Consider the following 19,397-nt stretch of genomic DNA (forward strand, 5'->3'; position numbering starts at 1 on the left):
CCTAGATTAACTACTGTCCCAAATGATGCACCGAGGACTCGAGTGGGAGATCAAAGGCGAGCCCTTTTATTTAATAGCCTTTGGAGAGAATCACGCACGTGGTGAAAGACTCAATCAGTACAAAGCCCCTCTCCCGCCCGCGACCAACTCCCGCCCCCCTGCCCCTCGCAGTCTCTCGCGTCTCCTTCCCTAGCCCTTCTGGGCAGGCACAAGCACGCATCCCACCCGTAACTTTTTAAATGGCTCGCATGACTATATGCTAACCATTTCTGCTCTCTGCTTTTTCACTTGCCGGCGGGTCTGGGCGCTGGCTTTGTGCCAGCCCCGCGAGCCCCGCCTTCTTCGCTGGGGGGTGTCCGTGGTCACGGTCGCGCGTGCTGAGCGCGGGGGTCAGTTCCAGAGAGATGTTCGCCTTCCTGCCCTGGAGCGCGTGACCCGGCCCGGGGTCTGAGCCACGGCCCCTCCCGCGGCCGGGCGGGTCCCCAACTCGGCAGTTTGCGGGAACTTTCCCGGGCGCTCGCGCGCCGGCCCCGCGCGGGTTCCTCTGTGCGAAGCCTCTTTTTGGTTTTAAGGTCCCGAGTGGCGGTGGAGAAAGCCGCGAGAAGCGGCTACGTGGGGAGCGGAGACCGGGAAGCAGAGCCCCGCGAGCGGGCGGACCCACCCGCGCGCCGCCCCGCCCGCTCGCCCGCGCCCACGACCCACCGCGCCCGCCCTGCCCCGCCGCGGGCGGTCCCCGGTTCGCCCGCTTGCCCCCCCGCGCCCGCACCGCCCCCCCGCCATCCGGTCGGCCCCCCTCCCGGGCGCCGTGCCCGTCCCCAAGGCGGCTCGTCACCGCCGCGAGGCCAATGGGCTGGGCCGCGCGGCCGCGCGCACTCGCTCGTCCCGAGTCCCTCCCGCGCTCTGCCCGGAGCCGCTCTCCGGCCCTCGCCCAGCCCGCCGCCGCCGCTGCCGCCGTCGGAGTCGCCATGCAGCCCCCGCGCGCCCCGTTCCTTCCGCCGCCGCCGCCGCTGCTGCTGCTGCTGCTGCTGCTAGCCGCGCCCGCCTCGGCGCAGCCGGCCCGGGCCGGCCGCTCGGCGCCGGGCGCCGCCGTGTGTCCCGAGCGCTGCGACCCCGCGCGCTGCGCCCCGCCGCCGGGATCCTGCGAGGGCGGCCGCGTCCGCGACGCGTGCGGCTGCTGCGAAGTGTGCGGCGCGCCCGAGGGGGCCGAGTGCGGCCTGCAAGAGGGCCCCTGCGGCGAGGGGCTGCAGTGCGTGGTGCCCTTCGGGGTGCCCGGCTCGGCCACGGTGCGGCGGCGAGCGCAATCTGGCCTCTGCGTGTGCGCCAGCAACGAGCCGGTGTGCGGCAGCGACGCCAAAACCTACACCAACCTGTGCCAGCTGCGCGCCGCCAGCCGTCGCTCCGAGCGGCTGCATCAGCCGCCGGTCATCGTCCTGCAGCGCGGCGCCTGCGGCCAAGGTACCGGCGCTCCGGGAGCTCCCGGGTCGCGACATCCCGGCCCCGAGGGACTGACGGGCCGGGAGAGGGGGCGCGAAGCTTTGTTGGGTCTTCCGGGGGCACCCACTGGCTGGGAGAGGCGGACACCGACCCCCGGGGTGGTAGCGATCCGCGGGCTCCCTCGGAACCGAGCTTTGCGCTCAGCCCAAGGTCGTTCTGCGCGTGGCGGTCCCTGGCCCTACTCTATCCCGAAGCCCACCCCCCCTTCTCTGGGAACCCGGTGCCGGGGCCTCCGGCCCATGGCCGCCTGCTGGTTGCCCCGCGGGGAACCACACCGTGCCAGGGCCTGGGGGACAAACAAGACGGGAATGTGGGCATAAAGAGGATTGAGAAGTTCGGGGCTGGGAAAAGTGTCCAGTGCTGAGTGAGACCCGGGGTTGGGACCACAGAGTCTCATTTCTGTGGCTTTCCCTTCCTTCTCTTCATCCGCCCCCCTCCCCCACTCCCTTAAGATGAACAGGGTTCATGTTTCACATTAGCGATCTCCTGGTGGAAAACTTTTTTAACTTTTCATTTGAAAGAGGTGGCCATGCCCTTGGGGCTCCCCAGTTTCTCCCCGCCCCAGGGTTTCCCGGTCAAGTACCGGTTTAAGGAGGTGTAGCAGGCACTGATGCCAGCGTCGCTTCCCGGGTTTTGAGCCAACCGCACAAAAATGAAAGTGGCTCGATTTGAATAAGCTGAGCGTGGATCAGGGGAAAGGCAGAGGCAAGGGTGAGGGGAGCGCGTTAGGGGTGAGGGAAAAGTGGAGCCCTTTCCCTCCTGAAGCATCTTTTCTGTATCAATAAGACCCGTCCTGGCCAGGGAGTTGGGAGTGGGGGGAGCGAAGGGTGGAGCCATCCTCTAACTCTCTCGCGGGACCTTCCCGAAGGATGCTTCTCTCCAGTCCCAGAGACCATATGGAAAAACAATGCTGAGTTCAGCTCCGGCCAATCCAGCGGTGTGGGGACGGGCCAGCCCTGCTTGGCAGGGCACTTGCCCTCAGCCTGAAGGCTGCCTCCTCATCGCGGGCAGTGCATGGAAACGGGAAGAGGGGAGCCCAGCACCGGGCAGCTGGGCTAGGTTTTCTTGGTAGGCAAACGGTCTAGGACCGACCGGGCCCGGCAGAGGCTGACCGATCTGGGGAGGAGGGTGCCAGAGCCGTGCGGGTGAAACGCAGAACTTGTGCCCTCAGGAAACAGCCTAGTTAGAGGGTGGAGGAGAGTATTCCAGAGAGAAGTGAACCTGCCCACTCTGGGTTTGGGCATCACAATGCATGTGTATTGGGTGCCCACTGGGCGCCCCAGTCCCTGGGCTAGGTGTGTTATACGTGTGACCACACTCTGCCTTCACAGCCTCAAGAGGAGGGAAGTCATTTCCATTTAACAGGTGGGACAGCTAAGGGTGAATTACATGTCCAAAGTCACTCAGCTGGAATTTGAACCCAGACAGCCTTACTCAGAAGCAACCCAATGCTTTACCTGGCTGGGGGAACAGACACTGGGGAGGGTAAAGGAAGTTTTGGGAGGCCCCAAACTGCATCCCAAGTGGAGTTGGGGGGCAGGCTGAGCCCAGCCTTGTTTGGTGAGTAGATTGGTGTGGCTGGGGAGGCAGAGTCCCAGGGCCAGAGAGGACGGGCTGGGTTGTGTTCCTGAGCCAGGCAGCTCACAACAACAAAACAAAACAAAAAAGCTGGATAGGACGAAGCTAGCGGTGGAAAGCAGACCACACCGGGGCGCGGAGGGATGATGCATGCGGTAATTTGGGTGTGAGGTGATGACTTTAAATAAGCACATTGCATGTTTTTTTTTTTTTTTTGTCAAAAACAAGCCAGCTGTTACTGTTTGTAGTCTCACGGCACAGGATCCTGAATAACTGGCACTATTGGAGCCCCAGATTGATTGCCAGCGAGGTGGAGTCACTTAGCAAGGTCTGGAGTTGGCGGAGTCATTGAGAGTCACCATGTGTGTGTGTGGAGGACAGGTCGTCTGCTGCTGGCCAGCAAGCCCACAGCAGGCTCCGGGGAGAGCCAGAGAGGGGACAGCCCCAGGAGGACGAGCGTGGTGAGAGGAGAGGGAGACAGAGGGCGCAGAGCGGTTCTCCCCCGTCCTTCTTTCTTTCTGCAAATATTTACTGAGCTCCACCGTGCATCCAGCACTGTGTGTGTCTGCTGGACACATGGGAGGCCCCTGGCAGATGTGTGTGTGGGGAGGATGTTGAATGAACAAATGAATGGAAGAGGAAACCAGAGGCACTGGACATCCATGGCCACCCAGTCTTTCCTCAATGAAAGGTTTTGCCTTTGCTGCCCTTCTCCGCTCCCCACCCCTCCCCGCCACCTCCCCGCCGCCATCCCCGCATCCAGCCCGCTGCCCTTGACTTTCCAGAGGTACCTCTGAGGACCGGAGCCTGGCTTCATTCAGTCGAAGCCTTGCCCACTAGCAGGTCACCTGAAGTCATTGTTCAGCGCGGTGCGTTGGCTGCCGGCTCTGACTCTGAGGCTTGGCCGGAGTGTTCCTTTAGCTGGAGTGGCTGTGGGAGGTCTTTTGGAGGAGGCGCCGCCGCTGGACTGGAGTTGGAGCGAGCCTCGTGAGGATGTGGGGAACGAGCTCCCTGGGCAGGAGCGCCTCTGCCAGTCCTGGGATCACAAGGAGAGTTTGACTGGGGCAGAGAGAGAGAGGGCAGGGGAGGTAGTGGGGGCTGGTGAGCAGCCCGTGGGAGTCACGGAGGACCTTTGAATGGTGGGATGTGTTCCCATTCAAAAGACAGCACTTAAAAAAAAAAATGTTTATTTTTAAAATTTATTTATTTTAATTGGAGGCTAATTACTTTACGATATTGTGGTGGTTTTTGCCATACATTGACATGAATCAGCTGTGGGTGTACACGTATTCCCATCCTGAACCCCGTCCCACCTCCCTCCCCACCCCATCCCGGAGCACTTTTGTCTGGGTGCTGTTTCACAAAGACTTCAGAGAGGGTCTCTACTCACGGTTCTGGAAATGAGGGTGCATCATTGATTTCAGAAATCAGTGCTGCTGTCAAATGGCTGGGAAAGTGTACAGTTATACCAGAGATTAGAGAGCTGGTGTCTTCCACCAGGAACTGATTGGATTAGTTTAAAGCAGAAACTCTACACTGGTCAGGGGATTACAAAACAAACAAACAAACAAACAAACAAAAAACAAAAGAGAAAGGGATTGTAAGTAATAATAATCTGATAATAAGGGTTAATATATATTTGTGCTTGTTCTGTGCCAGCCCTGTGCCAACCTGTTTGATCCTCCCAGCAACCCCATGAGGGGTGTGCTGTCATCCTCCCGGGGTGACAGCTGGGAGAGAGAGTCGCAGAGCTGTGCCTTGCCCAGGACTTGAACCCAGGCATCTGGTCCACAGCCCATTCATAATCACTCTGTGCTGTTGACAGAGAAACCGAGATCATAAGCCAACCCCAGCTAAGCCGAAGCAAATAGCTGGAATAAACAGAGCTCCAGATGGCCGTGGCCTTGCGATGAAACACAGGACGCGTCACGGCACTCGCTGCACCAGCATAGCAGTTGGAGGACATGGTTACCCCCAGATGCCATTGAGGCAGCTCTTGCCGGAAAAAAAAAAAAAATGAAAGCAAAAAAGCACAGAGGGAGCTGTGCTAGAGATATTTCCAAACCAGAGCGTTAGGCCCCAGACTGTTCTTAGGCAGAGAAAGGCTTCTTTGGATTCCCAGACATTGCAAAAAACTAGCCAGGATCTCTGACCAGTCTCTGCTGAAAAACGGACAGGAAGCCAGGAAAGAGGCCCAAAAAAGACTCCCCAAGTATCAGAAGCCTAATCTTTTTTTTCCTCCTCGTACACAGTCCAGGAAAGCACCCCACCCCTGCCTCAAACAGCAGCCCTGAGCCCAGAGGTCCTGAAGCCCAGGGACTTCCCATCTTGGTCCCACCTAAGGCCTGACAAGGAAGGGATTCTGGTGGAGGCTGGCCACGCACTCCTGGTGAAGAGCCACCACCGGCTCAGGAGTATTTTATAAGGGCTTTGCTCACTCCGGTTGGTTATCTTCTTTGGCTCCCTGTTGGTCTTGCTGTGCTGTGCTTAGTTGCTCGGTCGTGTCCACCTCTTTGCGACTCCATGGACTGTAGCCCCCAAGGCTCCTCTGTCCTTGAGGATTCTCTAGGCAAGGATACTGGAGTGGGTTGCCATTGCTCTCTTCCAGGGGATCTTCCCAATCCAGGGATCGAACCCAGGTCTCTCTCACTGCAGGCAGATTCTTTACTGGCTGAGCCACTGAAGAGTTAAAATATTAAGGTTTCATAAAATTGGTAAGCCAAGTGTCTAGAAGCCAAGTGTTTGAGTAACTTCTGCAAGAATTATTTCTTTTCCTTAAGTTATTGAGAGTTAAAGCCAAGGTTGACGTTGATGCCTGTAGCCCATCTTGGGCCTGGGGGCCTTGTACTGCAGCTTTGTGCGGCTGCTGCAGTTCCGCCGTAACCACTGTGGAGACTTGTCTAGACGCAGGAGGTGAGCTGCATTGAACCTGGTGGTCCTCCCTGTGCCCCAGGGGCTCTGAAGCTGGGATGCTGGTGTCCTCTGGAGCAAGATCCCTCCTGAGTCTTTTCTTTTTCCTTCCCCATCTTCTCTGATATTAAAAAGAAAGAAAATTAATGTCAACAGAGAAACTGTGAAGTGTAGCCGTCCCAAATGCTTTTCTGAAAGGCTTCCATTGAAGAGGCATGTCTATTGCTGCTGGAAGGGCTCAGATTTCAGCTTTTAGAATTAATGACGTGAGTTCTAAGTTCATTCAGAGCATTTATTGAACACCTACTGTGTACTCAGAGGGTCCAGGTAGAAGGAGTCAGAGGTACGTAAGGCTGGGTAGTCCATGATGTCAAGGAGTTTGTAGTAGGTCGTATCATACCCAGCTTAAGGAGTCTGATCAGTTCAGTTCAGTTGCTCAGTTGTGTCCAACTCTTTGCAACCCCATAGACTCCAGCACGCCAGGCTTCCCTGTTGATCACCAACTCCCAGAGTTTGCTCAAACTCTTGTCCATTGAGTCGATGATGCCATTCAACCATCTCATCCTCTGTCAACCCGTTCTCCTCCTGCCTTCAACCTTTCCAGCATCAGGGACTTTGCTAATGAGTCAGTTTCTCGCGGCAGGTGGCCAAAGAATCGGAACTTCAGCTTCAGCATCAGTCTAATGAATATTCAGGACTACTCAAGAGTCTTCTCCAGCACCACAGTTCAAAAGTATCAGTTCTTCGGTGCTCAGCTTTCTTTATGGTCCAACTCTCACATCCATACATGACTCCTGGAAAAACCATAGCTTTGACTAGATGGACTTATGTTGGCAAAATGATGTCTTTGCTTTTTAGTATGTTGTCTAGGTTTGTCATTGCTTTTCTTTCAAGGAGCAAGCATCTTTTAATCTTATAGCTGCAGTCACCATCTGCAGTGATTTTGGAGCCCAACAAAATAAAGTCTGTCACTGTTTCCATTGTTTCCCCATCTATTTGCCATGAAGTGGTGGGACTGGATGCCGTGATCTTCATTTTTTGAATGTTGAGTTTCAGGCCAGCTTTTTCACTCTCCTCTTTCACTTTCATCAAGAGGCTCTTCAGTTCCTCTTCGCTTTCTGCCATACGGATGGTGTCATCTGCATATCTGAGGTTATTGATATTTCTCCGGGCAATCTTGATTCCAGCTTGTGCTTCCTCCAGCCTGGCATTTCACATGATGTACTCTGCATGTAAGTTAAATAAGCAGGGTGACAACATACAGAACAGAACATACAGAACAGTCTGGGGCCCAGTGCTCTGGTTTGGAAATATCTCTAGCCTTGACATACTCCTTTCCCAATTTGGAACCAGTCTGTTATTCCATGTCTGGTTCTAACTGTTGCTTCTTGACCTGCATGCAGATTTCTCAGGAGGCAGGTAAGGTGATCTGGTATTCCCATTTCTTGAAGAATTTTCCACAGTTTGTTGTGATCCACATGGTCAGATCAGACTTTAGCGTAGTCAATGAAGCAGACGTAGATGTTTTTCTGGAACTCTCGAGTCAGCTTACCACTTTCTAAAGGGATGATGTCTCTTATGTGACAGACTCAGTTTCAGTTTCTTCATCATAAAATCATAATAAAAAATCATAATAAAAATAATGGTGCCTACATACCTATGTCATAGGATCGTTGAAAGATGGAAGCAGCTAATTATATGAACTTAGTGCTTAGAATCGTACCCAGTGCGTTACTAGACCTGGATCCGTGTTAGTTGTCGTAATCATCATCATCATCGTTTTCACAGAGCTAGCCAATGAGGAGTCAGCTCAGTGGAGGTAGCGCTTCTCACGGTGTCCTCCTGGGGATAAAGTGTGTGGGTGGGTTAAAGGGAGGCCTCACAGAGGGCGAGGGTGACGCCAGGCCCGTGTCCCGGAGGCTGACTTGGAGTTCGCTAACAAATATGTTAGGAAAACTTCTCTGGACAGAAGGACTCAGAGGCCACCTTGCCTGTCACCCTTTGAATCCCCCAGTCACAGTCTGCATCACCTAAGAAGCTTGTGACTTCTCTGGACTGAAGAGCTGCCTGTCTGGAACACCTGGGATTTTCCAAATGTCATCTGGTTCACCCTTCCTAGGGTTTGTGATGCCCAGGACAGAGCAGTACATAGATACCCTGAGACCCTCTTGACTGATGCTTCGCTTGTTTTCCATGTTTCAGGCATTCCTTATGAGGAAAGATTGGTCACCAAATTGAGAGTCCACGAGTGGCCTATTATTTTAGATCCCCTGGACAAATTATCATGTCAGCACTTGCCATAAAAGCAGTCCTACCCAGCGTCATGTGACAGCAGCTGGGCCCTCATCAGGAGGTAATTATGTCTCCTTGGGCACATGGTGGTTTCAGAGGGCACATTGTTGTGGCTGGAATTTTCGATAGTTTTCAAATTTGAATAAGCTCTGTCTTAATGAGTCAGAGCCTTGTGCAATATCTTCAAACCTCAGGAAACATCTTTCTCGTTAGTTGTGCAATCTGATCTCGAGAAGAAGACGGTAGGCCTGTCTGCCTGATGAATTTTTTTCCCTCCGAGTTTGGCAAGATCTGCAGTAGAGTTCCCTTGCACACAGTCTCAGGCGAGATTTTACTTGATCATCCAACAGTTGAGTCATCTCACACCCCGTGACTAGGAGAGCCCTCTCTTTGTTGCCAGTATTCCAAGTGGTCGTCACTACTTGGTGGGGATGGATGGACACAGAGGGTTTCGCCAGCTGGGGTTGCCCAGGCCGATGGCTGCCAATTGGATACAGAGGAGCAAAGGCTCAGCGTTCGGCAGTCACAAGTGCTTCTCTCTGGCAGAGACTGAGCTAGCCTGGGGGAGAGGGGAGAAGGGTCGGTATTCTCCTGGACAGCCAGGTGCTGGGCAGCAGCACTGGACGGAACCATGACCAGGGGACCTCCCACTGCTGGGTGCTTCCCAGGAGCTGGGTGCTTCCTGGGAACTGGGTGCTTCCTGGGAGCTGGGTGCTGTGCTCTTGGTATCACGGGCCCACCTTGTGTGTCCCTCATCGCCACCCAGGGAGAGAGCAGTGTTATCTCATTGTCCAACTGAGGAGTAGATGAGGCTCCGAGAAGTGAGTGATAACTCTCAAGGGCTACTCAGGAGAGGGAGGTGGAGGCAGAATATGAACCCAAGTCTGCCCCATTTCCCAACTGTTCTTGAGACATCTTTGACTCAAGTGTTACTTAGAAGCATGTTATTTAATCTCCAAACCCTTGGGGATTTTCCAGCTCACCTTCGGTTATTGATTTCTGGTTCAGCTCCTCTGTGGTCTAAGAACGTACTCGGCCTGGTTTCTGTTCTTTTAAATCGGTTATAATGTCTTCCTTGGTCCAGAACATGGTGTCTCTTGGTGAATGGTCCGTGTGAGCAGCAGAATTTTCTGGTGCTGGATGGAGTGTTTTGTAAACATCATTTAGGTCTAGTGGACTGATAATGCCGTTTGGGTCAACTGCGTCCTTACTGATTTTCTGCCTACTTGGTCTGTTGGTTCCTGAAAGATAGGGGCTAATGTTTCCAGGGTTTATTCTGGAGCTCAGAACTGCTGTCTCCTAGTGCTGTCTCCTCCATCCTCTGACAAGTACAACTGTGTGCATACACCTTCCACAACCCATCTCTAACCACATCAATGCTCCACCCTCATGTTTTCTGGGATCCTGTGGAAAAAGAACCCTCTTTTCCTGCAGAGACGCTGTTGACTGGTCAGAACCACCAGTTGGCTTGTGGATAGAATCCCAGAGCTCGAAATCTGAGTGTGGAAGGTTCTTGAAGGTCCCATAGCCCGACCCTTCACTTTAGAGAGAGGCACCCAAAGGGAACATGACTCTCACAAGCTGCTTAGCTCATTGGGGCAGGAGGGTTGGTGGGCTGATGTGGGTTCCACACTGGAGCCCTTTGCTCCTCAGCTGTCCCTTCCTGCTAAAACAGGGGGCTGTTTGGGAGAGGTTGGGGTCCACGCACACCATTTCCATGAGGCAGGGAGACAGTGGGCACTTTCATTTAGTCTCTCATTACAAAATGATGCTAAAGAAAGCTTCCTCCACCCCCGCCCAAAATAATCTGCTTGGATTGGAAGATGATCAAAAGGCTATCCATATAATGACTGACTTCTCCTCTCAAGAGTTCTAAGCACCTATTAATGCCCTTGAACCATAATTACAGTCCTCCTGCTAAAAAGAAAAATGTCAGTATAAATATCATAGTAGATATGCCAGATAAGTCAGGGCTGAGATGCTTCAATAACCTTTCACTGTGGTTTGATTTTCTTTGGGACGAATATACCAAGATTTTCCTCTCTCAGCATAAAGGCTCTTTTTAATTTCTCTTCACCATGCTGCTTAGACATCATGGGAAATGCTTTGATGGCATATTACACTATACCAGTTCTTGAAAATTACACTTTAATCACATCAAAAAAAAAAAATAAAAAGAATAAAAAGATCTAGGATTCCACCGTTATTCCAGCAGCTTCATTGTTTCTGTCCCGAGTGTTACCACCATTTGCTTAGCTAGTCCTTTTTATGTTCATTTGGGCCGTGCTTTCCCCAAACCGAACATTTTTGTGTTTATGGCTTTCTGTATCTGGTTATTCTTTAGGGATAGATACTAAAAAGCACAGTGACTGGATGAAAGGGTGAGAGTTTTTATGGCCCATGGTGTATGTTGCCAAATTATTTTCCAGGGGATTGTACCCATATTTGTTGCCATTGGCTATAGAATTAACAATCTCCTAAGTCGCTGAAAGCTGCGGCAACCAGGAAGAAACTGTCCCCAAAGAAATCCATGAGGATAAATGGAATACAATGGTACTAAACCACTCTACTCCATCAGTAAATTACCTGGTCTGTCTTTACGTGACTTTTATTCCCAGGTCGACTGCTTTTAGGAGATAAATAACGTTTGGGGTAGAATGAGAACTTTTAAAATTTGATTTTACCTGCTGAACGTGAAAGAAAAGAAAGTGAAGTTGCTCAGTTGTGCCTGACTCTTTGTGACCCCATGAGCCCACCAGGCTCCTCCATAGGTGGAATCTTCCAGGCAAGAGGACTGGAGTGGATTGCCATCCCCTTTTCCAGGGGTTCTTCCCAACCCAGGGATCGAAGCTGGGTCTCCCACGTTGCAGGCAGATGCTTTACCGTCTGAGCCACTAGGGCTGTCTGACCTAATGGGGATTGTGTGGGCCAACATTTGTGTTCTCCCTGCGGGGCCAGGACCAGCAAGGGGCTGTGAAAGCCCAAGGTCACACACCAGGCTGTGACAGAGGCTCTGAGTCCCTGGACGCCCAGCCCAGGGCTCTCTGCTCTGTCTCCCAGATGCTGACTCAGTTCAGGATGCAGGAGGAGGCCAGACTGTTTGTGTTTGTTTGGAAAAATGAACAATATGTTTACTGGAATGTTTGGTTACACATAGACCAAAATACAACAGGAGCCACATATGTAAAATACAAGTTTCCAGTAGCCACAAGAAAGAAGTAAAAAGAAACTGACTTTTCCCCTTTTGTAATGCAGTTCTACTGAGATATTATTCGCCTACCATAAAAGTCACCCCTTTAAAGCAGACAGATCAGTGTATTTACAGAGTAGTGCCAACTGTCATCACTGTGTAATTCTAGAATACTTTCATCATTCCAAAAAGCAACCCAGTACCCATTAGCAGTCACCCCATACTTCCCAGAATTCTGCCCTCGGATCCATGAATCTGCTTTCTGTCTCTATGGATTTTCGTGTTCTGGGCATTTCATATAAATGGAATCATACACTTGTGGTCCTTTGTAACTACCTTCTTTCACTGACTGTAATATTTTCAAGGTTCATCCATCTTGTGGGTGTCCGTGCTTCACCTTGTTTTATGACCAAATAATATTCTGTTGTGTGAGTATAGGAAGGCCAGACTTTTATTTTATCCCCTCTTCCTGATTAGGGTTTCCCTAATCCCAGCCCCAAACATTACTTTAAAAGTCTAAACAGCTGAGGCGGCCCAGAAGAAGCTGGAACACAGGCTGCAGAAAGCCAAGATGGAAAATAAGAATATTCTATAAGAATGGGAATTACGTACTGAAAGGGAAAGATCAGGAAATGCACTTTTCATATATATTAGACCGTATAATTTTTTCCGGAGCTGGAAAGGATGTTGGAAATGGTTTAGTCATCCCCCTCACCTTACTGATGAGGTAACTGAGGCCCAGAGAAGGGAAGTGGCTCATCTTGGGTCTTAAGACCCACTTTTTGCTTCTCACTTAAGCCAAAGATTTCTTCTGAGTTTTGTCTCAGTTTTGCAAGCTCCCCTCCTCTTAAACGGAAGACGGTTTACTGTTTAGTCGCTAAGTCATGTCCAGCTCTTTGCGATCCCCTTTGTTGCCCGCCAGGCTCCTCTGTCCGTGGGATTTCCCAGGCAAGAGTACTGGAGTGGGTTGCCATGCCCTCCTCCAGGGGATCTTCCCGATCCAGGCATTGAACTTGCATCTCCTGCTTGGCAAGTAGGTTCTTTACTACGGAGTCATCTGGGAAGCTCGAGGATAGTGCCTATCAGCAAATGGGCAGAGGCGGTACCTCTCTGGATAGTCCCTACCCAAATGGAGGGTCTTGGCTCACCATCACATCCTTTTCCCCACACTTCCCCATCTTCTAACCCCAAGTTCCGGGCCCACCCCTCTCCATCAGGGCCTGCAGGAGGATGGCTGCTGACAGCTCAGGAGTGTGTCCCAGGCCCTTCATCGACAGACCGGTCACCTCCCAGCCTGCTGCTTGAGGCTGGAGGCTTCGCGGAAGCCTGAACTGCCTTGGCCACTTCAGACACAACAAGCAGGAGGAGCTGGAGCAGGAAAAGAATCGGGCTGAGAAATCTGGGAAGGTCAAGACCGGAGCCAGATGCTTATCAGGAGGAAAGTTAATAGTGTTTTTGTGCTGAGCAGTCAGCCGTTTCCCCAAAGATAATAATAGACACATCATGCTGGGTGTTCAGGAGACTTCTGAAAAAAGAAATTGTGCGGTGGAATGGATTGGAAACTCTTTTTCTTTTTTTTTTTTTTTTTTACTAATACGTCAAACAGGTCAGAAAAAAAAAAACAACTATGAAAGGCAACAATACCCAGCAAACCCAAGCATTCAGCATGGGTATGCAAGCGAGGACTTTTTTCTTTTTTGCCAGTGAGACTGAAAAGCGATTACCAATGACAGGCACCTTTAAACATAGATGCATTGTTCTAGAAAAGGCCTTTTACCTTTTACCAGTAAAGTTGAAACTGCAGAGAACTGGGCCTTGCTTATGGCTGACTGGCCAGCTGGCTGGGTGCCCCCTGAAAGCCGTTCCTCCTCGGGGGAGGCTGTCTTAGACTTGTTTGGGTTGTCTCTCTCCTTCTTCACTTCACCTGCCCGAGCCTTTTCCAGCATCACTGGTGGCAGCCTCGGCCCAGCCCCTGCAGACAGGCACTCTCTCAGGGCACATGGAGGTGGGGGACGGGTTTGCAGTCTGAGGTCTGGCGTCAGGCGAGCTTTTCCCACTCTGAGCCGTCTGGGAGACTGTGCCGGAAAGCCAGGAGCTGCCAGGCCTTGAAAGTGCCAGTGCGGGCTGGAAATTGAGGCCAGGCTCCCCGGCTCCGCCCCATCTTCCTCCTTTATTCAGTAGGAGCCGAAAAATGGGTCACACGTAACCCTCCTCCATTTTGCTTTTATATTTCTCTGCAAAAGAGAGAGTGTAGTGGTCCTTTGTGAATTAAAAACAAAACAAAAACAAAAAACAGTTGCTACCTGTGAATATTCAGTTTCTTTTCACAAGAATGGGGCTTAGGGCCTTTGGCCCTAGGACCCTAGGTTCCAAAGCTGTGTCTTTTTTCTGTTGCATGCTTCCTGACGTTTTGCAGACAGTGGCCCTGATGATGTACAGGATTTCCGGGTGGATTTTAGACCTCAGTTGGCCGCCTTGGCCTCAGTCAAGAGATGCTTCTGTCTCCCTCCTGTGTGTTTTCCCTGCAGGGCTCAGAGAAACCTAGCTGCGCTGGCCCCTCTGCCCTGGAATTTGCAGTCACAGCACTGATTAGAATGGGGGTCTGATTTCCTGGAATGTGCAAGGTCTCGCTTCTGTCTCTGCTGCCTCCATGCTCCAGACCAGTGCGGGGCCAGACTCCACGTTGGAGCCGTGGCTGACACATGTCCTTGGAATCTGATGGAGCGGGGCAGACAGAATGCAGTTGCTCAAACTGAAAACATGGAGAAAATGAGTCTGGCAGGGCATCTTTGCCACCTTCGCTAGGTGATGCTTTTTTCTTCTCCTCCAGGCAAGTGCTCTGCCAAAAAGGAGGCCCCATCCCCTTTGCGGACTTCCCAGGTACCTCAGCAGTAAAGAACTAACCTGCCAGTGCAGGAGACATAGGTTCGACCCCTGGTCCAGGAGGATCCCCTGGAGAAGGAAATGGCAACCCACTCCAGCATTCTCGCCTGGGGCATCCCATGGATGGAGGAGTCTGGTGGGCTACAGTCCATGGGGTTGCAAAGAGTCAGATACCACCCAGCAACTAAACAACAATCCCCTTTTCACATCCCAGGTCATTATCCATTAGGAACCTGTTTAAGTCAATGTCTCTCCTGACCCTCAGGGGGAAGGTAGTCCAAACTCAGTGGAAGAAGAGGAGGCGTCCTGAGCTCCTCTGGTACCCCGGCTCCTTTAACTGCCACCTGCCTGCTCTTCCTTCTCCCCCTTAGCTGGCCAGTCCTTCTCCTCCTGTGCCCCTCGAGGTAGCGCTCAATCCATCGTGCACCCTCACAAAGAGAGCTTTGCTCAGTGAGAAAAGCATCCTTGTGCCTCCCCGGAGTGTGGACCAGCTGCTCTCCCAGCTGTGCGGTGTCAGGTTACTTAACCGCCTGCCTCCCGGTGTGGCTCCACGCGCCTACACACCTGGTCCAGCTGGGGCCCTGGGTGCTCGCGCTCAGCCAGAGGTGTGGACACCTGCCATCCAAAGTCCTGATGTGGGGGGCGGCGTGGCGGGGCTCGTCGCTCACGGTAAAGTTCAGTCTTTCAGCTTCTGTCTCTCCACGGTGCCAGTGGCTTGCCTTGGCTGGCAGCCCTCTCCCTCTCTCGGGTCTGTTCTGGCTCCGTCAGGGGCTGGGGTTCCTTTGGCTCAGGGCAGTATGATGCCCGACATCCCTGTCCCCCACCCCTCCCCAGCCTTGCCAGGCTCCATTTGGCTTCGTGGTAAAGGTGCTGAGCAATGAGACTGGGCCACTGGGCCCATGCGGATGGTGTGTGAGTGATAATTTCCTCCTGGGGATGAGGAGTCCTTTCTGCGCTTGGGCCTGGATTTATTTACCAAGCAAGTAGCCTCTTCGTAGTTACTTTTAATCTTGCCCTACTAGGGACAAAGAAATGTTCACATGTGACCCTGGGACCCTCTACAGATGAATAAGGGGACAGCCTTGGGCATACATCCGCTGGCAGTGCATTCTGAAGGGTCGCTGGTTTCTAGGCCTGAATCTTGGCTGGTCCTTGGAAGATGGGGGCTCCAGAGACTGGCTTCCTATGGGGAGCACCCTCTTGGGGTGCTTTGACTGGGGTAGGGTGGCTGATGACAGGCGGGGAGTGCATCCCTGACCCCTTACTCAACTGAGCTGTTCCTAAGGCTATTTAAACTTTCCCTGACACCCACTGCAAGCCTGCTGTGCTTGCTCCTTTATTTACCATTTCTGAGCCTAGGGGAGACTGGCTGGCTGTGTCTGCTGGTGGCCAAGAGAAATTTCCCAAGGCTTCTGGGCAGAGAGCAGTGGTGGGTCCAAGCTGGCATCTCAGGGGTAATTACTCTTCCTGGTCTTTCCAACGAAAATGGAAAGGTTTTCTACTGGCTTTCATTTCCAACCTCTGTACAATGGATTTATGCCCTTGCCTTAATAAGAACTTGATCACTTATGCCCAGGTGCTCTCAAGGAAGAGAGGGCTGGACCCAGAGTGCTCAGGGGATTGTGTCAAGTGCAGGAGAGCCAGCCGTGCAGGACAGTGGCTGCCCTGACTGGTCTGCCACAGCCCCTTGGCGAGTAGACCCCAGACGAATCCAGCCATCATTTTGTCTGAGTTCCTGTCTTCCTATTTTGTCCTTTCCCCTTTGTTGGTGTTAACTCACTGAGTCGTGTCTCACTTTGTGACCCCACGGACTGCAGAATGCCAGGCTTCCCTGTCCTTCACTATCTCTGCTCAGATTCATGTCCATGGAGTCAGTGATGCTATCCAACCATGTCATCCTCTGTTGTCCCCTTCTCCTGCCTTCAGTCTTTCCCAACAGCATCAGGGTCTTTTCCAATGAGTTGGTGCTTTGCCTCAGGTGGCCAAAGAGTTGGAGCTTCAGATTCAGCATCAGTCCTTCCAATGACTATTCAGGGTTGATTTCCTTTAGGATTGACTGGTTTGCTTTCCTTGCAGTCCAAGGGACTCTCAAGAGTCTTCTCCTAGCACCACAATTTGAAAGCCTCATTTCTTCCTCACTTAGTCTTCTTTGTGGTCCCACTCTCACATCTGTACATAACTACTAGAAAAACCATAGCTTTGACTATATGGACCTTTGTGGGTAAGGTGATCTCTCTGCTTTTTAATACGCTGTCTAGGTTTGTTGAAACTTTCCTTCCAAGGAGCAAGTGTCTTTTAATTTCATGGCTACAGTCACCATCTACAGTGATTTTGGAACCCAAGAAAATAAAATCTGTCACTGATTCCAGTTTTTCCCCTTCTGTTTGCCATGAAGTGATGGGACTGGATGCCATGATCTTAGTTTTCTGAATCTTGAGTTTTAAGCCAACTTTTTCACTCTCTTCTTTCACCCTCATCAAGAGGCTCTTTAGTTCCTCTTCACTTTCTCCCATTAGAGTATTATCATCTACAAATCCGAGGTTGTTGATGTTTCTGCTGGCAATCTTGATTCCAGCTTGTGATTAATCCAACTTGGCCTTTCACAAGATTTACTCTACATAGAAGTTGAATAAGCAAGGTGACAGTATATAGCCTTGTCATACTCCTTTCCCAATTTTGAACCAGTCAGTTGTTCCATGTCCAGTTGTAACTGTTGCTTCTTGACCTGCATACAGGTTTCTCAGAAGACATGTAAGGTGATCTGGTATTCCTTTCCCCTATATGCTGTCAGTTGTCAGGACTGGGCTGTGCTATGATTAGCAGTCTTTAAAGTATGACTGTCTTTGTGTGAGCTTGTGATCAGTCATGTCTGACTCTTTGTCATCCCATGGACTATAGCCCACCAGGCTCCTCTGTCCATTGCATTTTTCAGACAAGAACACTGGCGTAGGTTGCTATTTCTTCCTCGAGAGGATCTTCCCGACCCAGGGATTGAACCCGTGTCTCCTGTATCTCCTAGCATCGTAGCCAGATTCTTTACCCACTGAGCCATCAGGGAAGTCTGTGACTATGCAGGAGATGCAGGAGACATGTGTTCAGTCCCTGGGTCGGGAAGATCCCTTGGAAGAAGAAATGGCAATCTGTTCCAGTATTCTTGCCTGAAAAATCCCATGGACAGAGGAGCCTGGTGGGCTACGTCGATAGGATCACAAAGAATCAGACACGACTGAGCATGCACGAACTGTCATGACAAAATTTGGTGGCATTTAAAGTCGAAGAAGTTAGGTGAAAAATCACAGATGAATTCTTCCCTTTCTCTGTGGAGCCAGGAGGGACCTTGGAAACCCCCCAGTTGAGCCTCCATATTTTACAGTGGAGGACTCTTCGGCCTAAGGGGCTCGCCTGAGGCTGTGCGGTTTGCCTCGTGGAGAGTGAACTGGGCCAGGCAGCTTGGATCACGGGAGATGACCTGCCTTCCAGCACATGGGGTGCTTCCTCAGCTCCTAGGCAGGCTGAGTCTGCCTAGGCTCAGCCAGATGAAGGCGTCGTCTCCAGCAGGTCCTGGGCAGTGGCATCATAGCAAAGCAGTGTTGTTGTAGTCTGTAATTCAAGTTTTGGTGGATTTCCCTAGTTGTCTGGAGCTTTCACAGGGTTGGGATATCTTAGAGACCATCACTCCTGCCCGTCTTAATTTTTTATTGCCGGTGATAAAGGACCGCAAACGAAGCAGCTTTAAAACCACCGAAAGGCATTATCTCGAGTTACATGAAAAGATCCTCAGGCACAGTTCCCTCTGCTCATCGCTTCCCTGGGCTGAAACTGAGACACTGTCCAGGCTCAGGATTCTCTTCCAAGCCCACTGGTTGTGGACTGAATTCACCTCTTAGTCTTTACAGTGAGATCCCCGTGTTGTCGCTGCCTCTAGATCAGGGAGCGACTGATGCTTCTCAGCTCTTCACAAGCACTTTGGATTTTAAATCAGATGAGGTTGGAATATAGGCAGGGTCTGCTTCATGGGTGTGTAATCTATTCAGAAGGACCCCCACTCCCAACTTAATGCTCTGCTCACCATCCTGGAGTTCTTGATAATTTTGGAACAAGGGGTCCCTGCATTTTCCCTTTGCCCTGGGCTCTGCAAATTATCTAGCTGGTTCTCAGTGTGGGACAGGGCATTAAAATGCCAGTGATTTGACCAATCTGCTCCTGCAACTGATTTGAATTTTGAGAACATGCTGTTCCTGTTGAATAAAGGGGGATTTATTTCTTTTCCTTAGAATACACTGCGTTCTGTTTTCCAAATTAGCCCTACTTATCAACCCTGTGGAGAATTTGGAAAGCGCGATTGTTCTTGCTGGAAGTGAAGGTTGGCTTGTTAATCCTAAATCCTGGCTCTGAGTTCTTGGGCCTGGAAGTGAGAAGCTGGTTCCCACAACCGCAGGGGCCTCGGGGGGCTGGAGGCTGGGTGAAAGACCGCAGAGGCAGAGCAAAGAGCTCCAGCTAGGCAGCCAGACAGATGGGGTCGGCCTCCCGCCTCTGCTGCTCGCCAGCTCTGAAACTTTGAGCATTGTGCTTGACTTCTGTGATCTTCCGCCTCCCCGTCTCTGTAGATTGGGGGTAACAGTCTCCTGCAGGCTTGCAGGGATAATTAGAGAGAACGGGTATTCAGTGCCTAGCTTTGCGCTTGACACATGCATAGTAGATGCTCCGTAAATATATAGTCGTATTCTTGTTGCTGCTATTTATTGCCAAGATTGAGAGCTGGGTGGGATTTGACTTGCTGTTGGGGAGGAGAATCTGTATGCTGGCCAGGAAGGAAAATGTGTGTGTGAATGCAAGACATGGGGTGGAGCGTGGTGTTTTCGGAGTCTTGGTGAGAGGTTTGCACGTGTGGAGAGCGTGCATTAAGGAATCTTGGGAGATAGAGTTGGGGGCTCATAGCCACGTGACGGAGGGAGCTGTGGATGAGATGGGGATGGCTGTAGGAGCCCTGCAGTAACTTCATGCACCCCAAGTGGTAATTACTGACGGGAGACGTTGAAAACTGACCTGC

General features: G+C 51.7%; 1 protein-coding gene across 1 annotated transcript in view; it reads left to right on the forward strand.

Moving 5' to 3' along the window:
- Positions 1–344: 344 nt before the first annotated feature.
- HTRA1 (HtrA serine peptidase 1) overlaps positions 345–19,397 on the forward strand; it is a 59,833-nt gene continuing 40,780 nt past the window's right edge. Inside the window, exon 1 of the mRNA XM_069567592.1 lies at positions 345–1,455. Coding sequence (XP_069423693.1) covers positions 846–1,455 — 610 coding nt within the window. The 5' untranslated portion in view covers positions 345–845. The remainder of the gene's footprint in view (positions 1,456–19,397) is intronic.

Source organism: Ovis canadensis, chromosome 22, assembly GCF_042477335.2.
Source record: "Ovis canadensis isolate MfBH-ARS-UI-01 breed Bighorn chromosome 22, ARS-UI_OviCan_v2, whole genome shotgun sequence".
Lineage (NCBI taxonomy): Eukaryota > Metazoa > Chordata > Mammalia > Artiodactyla > Bovidae > Ovis > Ovis canadensis.